Here is a 12,740-nt window from a genome sequence, read left to right as displayed (position 1 = left end):
TTGTACAAAATGGTGGAGGGGAGTGGCCAGGAAAAGTGACAACAAACCGTTCATCATCCATGAAATCGTTCATCGAGCATACACACGAAATGATGTGTGCCAAATCGTGAAAGACAGGTTGAGATCTTTCTGCATGTTCAAGAGATCAGCGATCACGATCAACGACAGCGGGAGAGGGCATTGGCGTCGTTATCATGCCTACACACTACACTTTTTAATCGATATGTCGTTCCAATCGGTCGAAAACGGCAATATCGGTTAAAAAAATCATACCGCGTGTGGGGGCCTTTAGGCTGATGATGAGGGGAGAAAAGCAGTGCTTAGTAGCGAAGCTCCTGGTTGATAAATTACTTATAGCATTCCGATGTGCAACAATATGGAATATTACTTTGTGGGGGACAACACAATTATTAATACATAGAGCCTGAGATGATCTCTGATATAAATCTGTTCAGTGAAAGGTTGTGTTTTTATTGTCTTTTGGCATCTCATAAAACCTGGAAATAATAACCATAGGCCAGTGGTTCCCAAACTGTGTGCCGTGGCACCCTGGGGTGCCTCAGGGCACTTGCAGGGGTGCCTCGGGTTGGTGGTCCAGTACCAAATAAAATTATTTTTAGTCAGCGTGATAGGCAAAACCAGTGCTAATGGTTGCAAATCAAACAATATGTGGACAAAAAGAAGCGTAGCCCTGTCAACCACCACATAACTGACCCTAATAGTAACATATAAGCACAATTTACTTAATTTAATTTTTGCTAAATTTCTCAATGAGAAACTTTTGGCCCAGGGGTGCTGTGAAAAAAAATGTTGATACTGTAGGGCGCTGTGATTTGAAAAAGTTTGGGAACCACTGGAATAGGCCTTTCACCTGAATCATATTACATTCCTCAGGGGGAGTACCATTACTGACATTTATATAGCTTAAAGCTAACATAAAATGTACCCTTATACCCTTGATCACTTAAGTCATAATGATATATAAAGAAACAAACAGAAAGTCATTCTAAACACGTTTTATTTGATATGTCAAATAACTACAGTACAGGTTGAGTCTCCCATATCTAAAATGCTTGGGACCAGGGGTATTTTGGATAACGGAATATTCCGTATTTTGGAATATTTGCATATCATAATGAAATATCTTGGGAATGGAGCCCAAATATACAGACAGAATGCATTTATGTGTTATATACACCTTATACAATATTTTCAATAATTTTGTGGCTCAAGCAAAGTTTGTGTACAGAAATGAAATTCATTTATGTTTCATATACACCTTATACACACAGCCTGAAGGTAATTTTATACAATATTTTTAATAATTTGTACCTTAGACAAAGTTTGTGTACATTGAACCATCAAAAATCAAAGGTTTCATTATCTCAGTCATGCCAATATTATTCCGTATTTTGGAATATTTGGATATGGGAGACTCAACCTGTATTATAAAGTGGCCAGTCACCTTTATATCAGTATGTTCATGCATTCTTCTTACTCTGAAGATTGTAGAAGGAGCCCCTCCATTAGGGTTGGATACAATATCTTATTTTTTTTAAATACTGTAGTAATGGCTTTGAATTTATAATGTGATTCTCGTGACTGGTCAGTAGTTTCTTGTTTTCTAATTCCAATAAAATTATAATTTTAACAGGCTTTGTTCAGCCTCTGTTAATCTTTAAGAAGTGTGCTTGCTTTCATGTCATTGTGAATTTGTCTTATGAATTAAAAGGGACAGCTCAGGACATAGGGCTAAAACCATAGACTTTCTTTAGAGATTTGTTACATGAACTAGGGGAATTAAGCAAGATAATTGTAGTTAGTTACAGTTAAAGCTGCAGGTTAGGGCACAAAGACGCGTCTTCCTGTGTCTTAGGTTCCTACCTCCAGTATACAGTATATGATTTGAGTTCATGAGCACGCCACACAGAGAAGTGTCTGTTTCTGGGTTCTGACAGTACGGTCTTGCATCTGTACATTATTATTTCTCTCCAAGCTACAAATGCTGTAATGAATGGCATGTTACATATGACTGATCTGCTGTTGCTTTGATGTTGACCTACCGTATATCTCAAGCTTTGCATTCTCAAAGCTACAGGAAATGTTGTTTTAAAGGTCATTTCAAAGTAGCATATACAGCAAGAATACGCTCTTCTATGGCATACTTCTATTGCATCACAATTATGATCAACATGGTCTGCCAAACCAAAAATGGTAAACTTGATTTCTGGACATTATTTGTGGATGACCAGCACTAGGCTACCCCTAACCACCGCCATGGGGAGGGGGGACATACTTCCCAAAGGTGCTGACTGTTGTAACAGTGGGACAGACTCCTCGATTAGGATTATCCAGTTTTAATCCATATAATGTGGAATGATGTGTTTATGAGCAAAAGTCACACTTGCACAAATGGGCTGCGAGCAAAATTGTGGATCATAAACATTTATTTAATGTGAAACATTCAGTGTTAGGTTACTGCTCAGAAGTTTCCCCAATTGCATATCCAGCCAGGACACAGAAAAGGGTCATTGTGTACTTAGAATTGTTTTTGTTTTGTCTGGAAAATACTTATTATCAAGACGTGGGTTGATAGGTTGTCTGAGGGAATTACACAGAAATTATATTCAGCATACATAGCATACACAGCTGCTTTCTAAAAAATGTTCAGGGGAATAATACACTTATTTCACATTGGGTACACGTTTTCAAGGCAGAATTTGTCCTTATGTGTTAATGCAGAATTCCCCAATAATTTATATTCTGCCTGGATGTATTCCTTATTGTGCCCCAAGTACACCATAAAGCAGAATTAATATCTCCTACCATCCTAGATTTGTTTCTAGACTATAAATTTCATGAAATGTGAAATCTGTAAATACAGTGTTGACTGCTAATCCCACCAGGAGAAGCCTGGGGAGGACAAGCAGGTGGGCTGTGATGAGGGCGGGGTCTGACAGGTCACATCATTAAGTCCCGCCCCGTTCACGGCAAATTGCCACGATTGGCTTAAATTTAAATGGGGCGGGCTAAATGACGAGATTCACGGAGAATCACACCATTAAGCCCCGCCCCCTACACAGGGACCCGTGATCGATGTGGAAATTCTCCCCATTCTGCCCACTTCACTAGGAAGTGGGCAGATTGTGGGAGAACTGCCTACCCTTACGGCCTCCGATGATGAATAGGCCTCTCAATCACTAATTAAATTGCATGTGCTCAAGCATTGATATCTTAAAATTTGAATTTTTCGGGGGACTTGAGCACCGTAGTTGAGAAACAAAACACTGCCTTAAGAACATGTGCTATGAGGGCAAAACATTATGTGCAGAACATTGTGGACGGTTCAAATATACTTGTGCCAGAGATCACAGTCTAGGGGTCCTCTTTTATTCTAGTATAGTAAATTGAGGTGAGAGATAAGTAAGGTGAGCCAGTGTACAAGGCTCCCAGACATATAAGCAGTTATGTAGTGATGAGTATTGATAGTAATGATGAATATACATATTCCCTGAGAATTTGGAATAATGTGCCAGTCAGACATTTACTTTCATTTCTCTGATCCTTACAATTATGCCAAACGTTTCTCGGAAAAGGGATTATGACATAATACAAGTGCTTTTGTTCTATGAAAAACAGATGCCTGTACTTGCCTAAAGTTGATACAAGATTTACAATAGCTTCCACACACTGGTAAAAAGTACAGATGCTTATTTTATTCATTTCTGAATTGATTTAACTGCTTTTGTCTGGTTTCTGAAATTAAATATGTAATCAAAAACATGGTGCCAGTACAGAAAGCAGTCAGGTTGTCTACAATCACTATGTCAACAGTGATTAGTGGATAGCAGAATGCTGGCTCTATAATGCAGACACTGTTGTAAATGAATGATACGTCTGCATTATGACTTTAAAGTTAAACATAGTGCTTAACGACCATCTTTAAAGTTATGCCAACACCGCTAAATGCTGTAAGTAATATTGCAATCGCGTCTGCATTACGGTGCTACTGTCCACATATTCACTGTCAACATTTTGATTGTCAACCAAACGTATATATCCCGCCAGCATTGAGTACCCATGAGTACCGCCACAAAAACACACTGCAGAATGCTCGTGTTTTGAGGAGACACTACAGTCTGTGCAATGGATCTGGCAGGCGCCAGAAATGGCACATGTGCACATGCAGTGGTTAGTCTGCGCATGCACATAACACTGGCTTCTAGGGACTGAGGGGGTCTATGTACTAAGCAGTGTTATGAGACAGAGTGAAAAGTGATAAGTCTGTGATAAGGTGCCAGCCAATCAGCTCCCAACTGTCATTTTTCAAACACAGCCTGTGAGATGGCAGTTGGGAGCTGATTGGCTGACACCTTATCACTTACTTATCACTTTTCACTCTGTCTCTTATCACTGCTTAGTACATAGACCCCTGAATCAGCTACAGCCTTTAGAAGCCAGATAGGGCTGCCCGACAGGCAGAGGAGCGGCTTCCCACTGGAAGAGCGAGCTCTACTAATCGCAGCGCTTTGACTGTCCCACGGGGAGGTGAGATCTCCTCCCCCTGGGACTGCCTGTCCTGTGTGTGACTGACAGGTTGCGCTTCTAATGGGAAGTCACTGCCAGTCACAGTGTATGCAGTGCAGTCACAGACTGCAGCTGGCTCACTGAGGTGGCTGATTTTACTGGGAGGAGGTAAAATTTGCCACTGTATGTAACTATAAACCAGTGCATGGTGTGCCTTCTGTGTAACTCCAAGTATCAGTAAATAAGGTGTGGTACACATTAGACGAAATATTGGACTATTTGACGTTTTGAGGCGAATTGGAAGGACATATCGTCTAATGTGTACGCATAATCGTGCATTAACGTGCATCTTGTCATCTGCTGTGCTGCACGGCAGATGAGAAGATACAGGGGTCTATTTACTAAGCAGTGTTAGGAGACAGAGTGAAAAGTGATAAGAAAGTGATAAGATGCCAGCCAATCAGCTCCCAACTGCCATCTCACAGGCTGTGTTTGAAAAATGACAGTTGGGAGCTGATTGGCTGGCACCTTATCACTTTCTTATCACTTTTCACTCTGTCTCCTAACACTGCTTAGTAAATAGACCCCCTAGTACTTTAACGATGTTGAGCAAATTGTGCAGTGTGTATGCTCAACTGGGAGACCATAATATACATTGGTTCAATCTTTTCTCTGAAGATATCATGTGAACTGACGGTGATCTACATGATAATTGCATAGTGTGTACAGGAGAAAAGATTAATGGATACAGTGCTCCGCCATTATATATTGTGCCATCGTTTGGAAGATTGCATAGTGTGTACGCACTATATAGTTTGTTCTGGGATGAAGGGAAATCGGAACAACCATTGCGACCTTTGCGTGTCGTTCTAATGTAAGAGTGCCATTGGAATATCTGTATGTCACTCCAATATACACAGTAAAATATGTGATGGACATAAGAAAACAAAAACTGAATATGTAATGCCCTGATAATACACTTTTTAAGTCACTCGTATATGTAGAAAAACAATGACCAACTGAGAAGTATTGATTTTCATTTACATTTTTGTGAGTTTTCAAATTCTGAGTATGGCAAACATGGTTATCGTTGTTTTACATTTACTTATTGTGTATTTTCAGGTACACTTATGAAGATTACAAACAGACTGCAGACTGGCTCTTGTCCAATACTGAGCACCGGCCCTCAGTGGCCATTGTATGTGGCTCTGGGCTTGGAGGTTTGGGTGAACTCTTAAAGGATCAGATGGTATTCCACTACAGTGACATCCCCAACTTCCCACACAGCACAGGTATGTAAGCCAGAGTAACTGGCAAGGGTCGGCCGTGTAGATATACAGTATAATAGTTATGTTATAGTTATCCCAAATTGAGACTCCTGTATGGCCTGAGAATTGGTATAACTGGCTGACTCTGGGCACTGGCTAGAAAGGATAATTTAGTAATATAAATCATAAAGCTTATTACCTTTTTCTTAAACTATTTATTGAATTCTGAAAACATCATACAACCCTGTGCAATATTACAGTATATATAGGGCTATGTATGTTTAGGACACTTCCTTTATGGGACATACTGTCAATAACATTTCCTTATAATTGCTACATAGAGGTGTAATGTACTGTTCCGTCTTCTCCTGTCCTGCAGTTCCTGGACACGCTGGACGTCTAATATTTGGGAACCTCAATGGGAAGCCATGTGTGTGCATGCAAGGACGGTTTCATTTCTATGAGGGTTACCCATTGTGGAAGGTGAGCATTACCTTAAGAATGTATGTAACACTGACTGTCTTGTACCACATAGCACTAAAATTACTTTTAAGCAAAGTTCATGCGTCTTCGTCTCCTACACACGGAGGAGGCTGGGCCAATATGCATGAGAATGCAGCCTATCAACTTACTACAATCTCATTGAAGCATAGCATAATGCCTTCTGCCTCAGGAATATCACTATTCCCTATTGCGTTGATATGAATAACAAATGCCATCCTCCGCAGTGTGTAGGTGACTGGCTTACTTTAAGCTATTTTCTGTGCGAGAATAGGCAGTTGCAATACACTGTGATCCTTAAACTAACACCACGTCCAATATATTAATAATCGTCAGAACAAAGTGTGTATGAGAGCCCATAGAAGGTGAATTAGCTTGTCATTTCTTTTCACTCATTTCAGGTCACATTTCCTATTCGTGTTTTCCGTTTGATTGGGGTGGAAACTCTGATTGTCACCAATGCTGCTGGGGGCTTGAACCAAGATTATAAAGTTGGTGACATGATGGTGATAAAGGATCACATAAATATGCCAGGATTTGCCGGACAGAATCCGCTCACTGGTCCTAACGAGGAGAAGTAAGCTCGGTTACAAACAATCATATTAGCCTGACCTGTAACGTTTTCATAGAAAGATCAATGAAACCAAGTACACACGTAATTGTTAACATTTAGCTAACATTTTACTGTCCGACAAGAGCTTTTCCCTAATTGAATATAACATTTAACAAATGTATCCTGACATTTGTGTGGATAGTTTGTTTTGTGTTAAAGTAATGCTGACGTAGTTCTTGTATAGTCCAAAAATGTGGTATTAACCTATGGAAGAACTACTGGCTTCAGCAGTATTGGTGAAATACTAAAGTATCAGCACAGTGTCAGTTTTTGCTTGTTAAATTGTTCAAATCCATTGATGATTTTCTTATATGTAATTGCTGTGAAAACATCACACCGGAGGAAATTGCTGTAACAAGAAGGAAACACTCTCTACTCCTCCCATACATCTTTGTATACCATGTCATTGTAAAAACAACCAAATTCTACAGAGATGTAGTCAGCATCCCGGCATTTGGGATGCCGACAGTCAAAGTACCGGCGCCGGAATCCAACAGCGACGGGATCCTGGCTCCAGTATCCCGACCTCCAGTATCCCGAAGGGGGTTAGGGGAGGGTTAGGGTTAAGTACAATAAGGGGGAGGGTTAGGGTGCGGTGAGGGGGAGGTTAGGTTTAGGCACTAGGGGGAGGTTAGGTTTAGGCACCGGGGAAGGAGGGTTAGGGGTAAGGGTTAGCGTGGAATCGGTATGAAATACCACCTCCCCCCAAGTGCCTAACCCTAATCCCCCCTCTAAGTGCCTAACCCTAACCCCCCCTTCCCCGCTGCCTAAACCTAAGTCCCCCGGGGGGGGTGCCTAACCCTAAACCTTCCTCCCCCTAGCCTAACTCTCCCGGGGGGGGGTGCCTAACCCTAAGTTCCCCCCGGGTGCCCTAAACCTAACCCTTCTCCCCCCGCGGCTGTCCGCTCGCGGCGCCTGGCATCCCTTCGATCGGGGCGCCGGTCTCCCGGCATCGGGGAAGTGTCAGGCGTCTACATCTAGATGCCCGGCATTTCACCCTCGCCGGGATATGACAGTTGGTAAGCCGGCTGTCGGTATTAAGGCAGCCGGTTTCCCGATTGTATACCGTTAGCGTTAGGTACCATACCTTGTAGTGTTTGGATGCTGTCAGTATTTTGATCGGCGGCATCACGACCGCTGGCATCCTATTCCCAACTCATTTGGGAATAGGATTGCACAGTAACAACTACAAATTCATGTTTTTACCTTATGGGAATTGGCAATGTCAACTTAGCCAAATAGAATGTAGTCTATAGCTGTTATAGGTCTTCCTGTTATCTTCTTTAATTGCTCATTTGCACATGTTGTACTCACAAGCCTACGGTAGAGTTATTGAGGTTCATTCATGTGTTTTGAATTGGGTGGATATAGGGTAACCTGAAGCCAGAATAGATAATTGAAATATTAACAGCACAGAGCATTTCAGGAGATCAATGTGCTAATAATGTGGGAGACAGTCACTTCAATGATAGTGTAATCCAGGTTAGGTGTAATTTTTAGAATAAAAATTCACTTTGGGGTGTGGTGACATTTATGAAAACTTCGACATGGTCAATTGACCATGTCAACATTTATCATGTCTTAACAGATAACATGTCCCGGCAGCTGCAGTGACTCTAGCATCTTCTTCTGAGTCCTGGCATTCACGTGTGTACCATTCTGGTGCAGACATCTGACTTGCGGCAGTTCTGGTATTATTCCCAAATCCCTAATCTCTCCCCCTAACCTTCCCCCCGAGCGCCTAACCCCCCCGCTCCCCCTCGCAGCCTGATCCTAGCACTTCTGGAATTCTGATGTGCCCGGTGACCATGTGACCGGATCCCCTTACTTTCTGTTAGTAGGTCTCAATGAAGGTGGGGCGTTCCAGCGGTGGCCGGTCGGCGCATGTGCGGCACCTTGTCACTGTATTGTTTCTGAAAAATACAGTGATAAGGCTGCGATGGGGATTCGCAGGGACAGAGCTTTATCGCAAGCTTTGTCCCTGTAAGGATTGTAGTAAATAGAGCCCTTGGCGAGAGATAAAGTGGAGAAGTTGTGCAAAGCAACCAGTCAGCTTCTGTCATTTATCTAGCACAGTCTTTGAAATTACACTTATAGAGCCCATATATCAACAATCAATTGGGACAATTCTCCATTCTGCCGTTGCTTTAGTCATATGATAAGCAAAATCCAATGAGGGTAATGAAATGTCTTCTTATTACTGAGTTTGTGTTTGTGTGTCATTAACAGCTTTGGCCCTCGGTTCCCCCCCATGTCTGATGCCTATGACAAGGAGTTCAGAAAGCTGGCTCTGGCAGTCGGACGGGAGCAAGGTCTGTCTAAGAAGATGAGGGAAGGGGTTTACTGCAGCCTTGGCGGGCCCAACTTTGAGACCATTGCAGAATGTCGATTTCTCAACAAACTTGGAGCAGACGCTGTGGGTAAGAGACAATGACTGAGGGGTGATATATTGTGTTTGTTCAATGGTGTGTGAGGCACAAAATATTTGCCAAGAGCAGAAATGTGCAGTAACCATACCTAGTCCCAACATGACCCTCTCCAGGAGGGACACAATGCTCTGTTCCTGGACTTCCCTGGTAATATATGATTGCAGACACCTGTGTTGAACTAGTTAATTGATAAGAAAGGTCTGTTTCACCACAGGTGTCTGCAATCATAAATGACCAGGGAAGTCCATGAACAGAGCATTGTGTCCCTCCTGAAGAGGGTCATGTTGGGAGGTATGCAGTAACCCCTGTCCAGTGCCAGCACGTTCTCACTGGTAGCAACTCCTCTGTCTGGTGCATTGTCTCCTCTTAAAAGTGTGGCACTAGGCTGTGACATCATAGCCCAGTACTGGACCCCCAGCCCAATGCCAACGTAGAGAAGCAGCAGCTGGCAAGTTACTGGTAGGAAGCTGTCTGCTGTAGCCCCTCCACCATGTCACCATGTCAGCAACTGGTGCTCAGTGAGGAGTGTTTTATTCACTGGCCCTGCTCATATCATTCACTTTGTCATAACTTTTAGTAGACTTAAGAAAGTGACTATATGGAAGGCTGCTATGACAGTTTTTCTCAATTGTAGTCCTCAGGGACCCCTAACAGTGCATGTTTTTACAGATCTCACAGTTAGCTCCACCTCTAGATCTTTTACAATGTGTCAGGTAGTAATGAATACACCAAGGCACCACTAGGATATCTGTAAAACAGTGGTCGGGGAACAGGGGTAAATTACCCCACATGGGGTAAAAATGAAAATCCTGGGGGTAATGGACGGACAGCCGGGCATGCATATGAATCATTGCATGCCCGGCTGTCCGTCCATTACCCGCCAGGAATGGAGGTCACTGGTGCTGGGTACAGCGCCACACCCGCTGTACCCGGCGCCAGTGACCTCCAGCCCGGCGCCGCAGGGAGGCTCTAAGCCGGACGTCCGCTGGATGTTATTACCAGCGGGCGCCCGGCTCCTTCCCTGCAGCACCGTGTTAGCCGGAGGCTAGAGTTCTCTTCTGAACTCCAGCATGACGTCTCTCCCATAGTTCCGAGGAGCAGTCGGGCGGACAGGACGGCGGCGGATGTGGGAGCGGGGATTTAGGTAAGTTTTTTTTTTTGTACAAGCGGCACTACAGGGGCATAACTATGGGGGCACTACTACAGGGGCATTATATGTGGGCACTACTACAGGGGCATTATATGGGGGCACTACTACAGGGGCATTATATGGGGGGCACTACTACAGGGGCATAACTATGGGGGCACTACTACAGGGGCATAACTATGGGGGCACTACTAAAGGGGCATTATATGGGGGGCACTACTGCAGGGGCATTACTACTACAGGGGCGATTGGACGCTGAAGGCTGTATCCAAATTGCTCTGACATCAAAATGCCCCAATATTGATGCTCTCATATTTCCTTCCTTTCAAATCAAGGGGGTACGTCGGCGTATCTAAATATATTTTGGGGTAAAAGGTAAAAAAGTTCCCTGACCTCTGCTGTAAAACATACACTGTTATTGGTCACTGAGGACTGGAGTTGGGAAACACTGGTCTATGTTGTGTCTTCTGCATTACACCATAGTAACAAAATCAGGTGTAAAGCTGCCCATACATCTGCGACGGATTGTCGAGATGAAGCATTGCTATGGGAAATGCCGGCGTTTCCACCAGGAAGCACCAGAGTACACTGAAAAGGAGGAAGGGAAGGGTAGGCCTCTATGTACTCTCACAGTCTCACTCAATGTAAACAGAGCACACTGAGAAGGAGGAAGGGAAGGGTAGGCCTCTGTGTACTGTGACAGTCTCACACAATGTAAACACCAGAGCACACTGAGAAGGACGAAGGGAAGGGTAGGCCTCTGTGTACTGTGACAGTCTCATACAATGTAAACACCAGAGTACACTGAGAAGGGAAGGGTAGGCCTCTATGTACTGTGACAGTCTCACACAATGTAAACACCAGAGTACACTGAGAAGGAGGAAGGGGAGGGTAGGCCTCTGTGTACTGTGACAGTCTCACACAATATAAACACCAGAGCACACTGAGAAAGAGGAAGGGAAGGGTAGGCCCCTGTGTACTGTGACAGTCTCACACAATGTAAACACCAGAGTACACTGAGGAGGAAGGGAAGGGTAGGCATCTGTGTACTGTGACAGTCTCACACAATGTAAGCACCAGAGCACACTGAGAAGGAGGAAGGGACGGGTAGGCCTCTGTATATTGTGACAGCCTCACACAATGTAAACACCAGAGTACACTGAGAAGGAGGAGGGGAAGGGTAGGCCTCTGTGTACTGTGACAGTCTCACACAATGTAAACACCAGAGCACACTGAGAAGGGAAGGGTAGGCCTCTATGTACTGTGACAGTCTCACACAATGTAAACACCAGAGCACACTGAGAAGGAGGAAGGGGAGGGTAGGCCTCTGTGTACTTTGACAGTCTCACACAATGTAAACACCAGAGTACACTGAGAAGGGAAGGGTAGGCCTCTATGTACTGTGACAGTCTCACACAATGTAAACACCAGAGCACACTGAGAAGGAGGAAGGGGAGGGTAGGCCTCTGATTACTGTGACAGTCTCACACAATGTAAACACCAGAGTACACTGAGAAGGGAAGGAGGAACGGAAGGGTAGGCCTCTGTGTACTGTGACAGTCTCACACAATGTAAACACCAGAGTACACTGAGAAGGGAAGGGTAGGCCTCTATGTACTGTGACAGTCTCACACAATGTAAACACCAGAGTACACTGAGAAGGGAAGGGTAGGCCTCTATGTATTGTGACAGTCTCACACAATGTAAACACCAGAGTACACTGAGAAGGGAAGGGTAGGCCTCTATGTACTGTGACAGTGTCACACAATGTAAACACCAGAGTACACTGAGAAGGGAAGGGTAGGCCTCTATGTACTGTGACAGTCTCACACAATGTAAACACCAGAGCACACTGAGAAGGAGGAAGGGAAGGGTAGGCCTCTGTGTAATGTGACAGTCTCACACAATGTAAACACCAGAGCACACTGAGAAGGAGGAAGGGGAGGGTATGCCTCTGTGTACTGTGACAGTCTCACACAATGCAAACACCAGAGTAAACTGAGAAGGGAAGGGAAGGGTAGGCCTCTGTGTACTGTGACAGTCTCACACAATGTAAACACCAGAGCACACTGAGAAGGAGGAAGGGGGGGGGGGTAGGCCTCTGTGTACTGTGACAGTCTCACACAATGTAAACACCAGAGTACACTGAGAAGGAGGAAGGGGAGGGTAGGCCTCTGTGTACTGTGACTGTCTCACAAAATGTAAACACCAGAGCACACTGAGAAGGAGGAAGGGGAAGGTAGGCCTCTGTATAC

General features: G+C 44.0%; 1 protein-coding gene across 2 annotated transcripts in view; it reads left to right on the top strand.

The window, feature by feature from the left end:
- PNP (purine nucleoside phosphorylase) overlaps positions 1-12,740 on the top strand; it is a 103,616-nt gene that overhangs the window by 34,782 nt on the left and 56,094 nt on the right. For both annotated transcript variants that reach the window (XM_088469916.1, XM_088469915.1), the window contains exons 2-5: positions 5,650-5,819; positions 6,175-6,278; positions 6,698-6,873; positions 9,139-9,329. In XM_088469916.1, coding sequence (XP_088326042.1) covers positions 5,650-5,819; positions 6,175-6,278; positions 6,698-6,873; positions 9,139-9,329 — 641 coding nt within the window. The remainder of the gene's footprint in view (positions 1-5,649; positions 5,820-6,174; positions 6,279-6,697; positions 6,874-9,138; positions 9,330-12,740) is intronic.

This window comes from Taudactylus pleione, unplaced genomic scaffold (assembly GCF_031769625.1).
Source record: "Taudactylus pleione unplaced genomic scaffold, aTauple2 ptg000095l, whole genome shotgun sequence".
In the NCBI taxonomy this organism is placed as follows: domain Eukaryota; kingdom Metazoa; phylum Chordata; class Amphibia; order Anura; family Myobatrachidae; genus Taudactylus; species Taudactylus pleione.
Note: the sequence above shows the minus strand (reverse complement) of the source record. Positions and strands in the feature narration are given on the sequence as shown.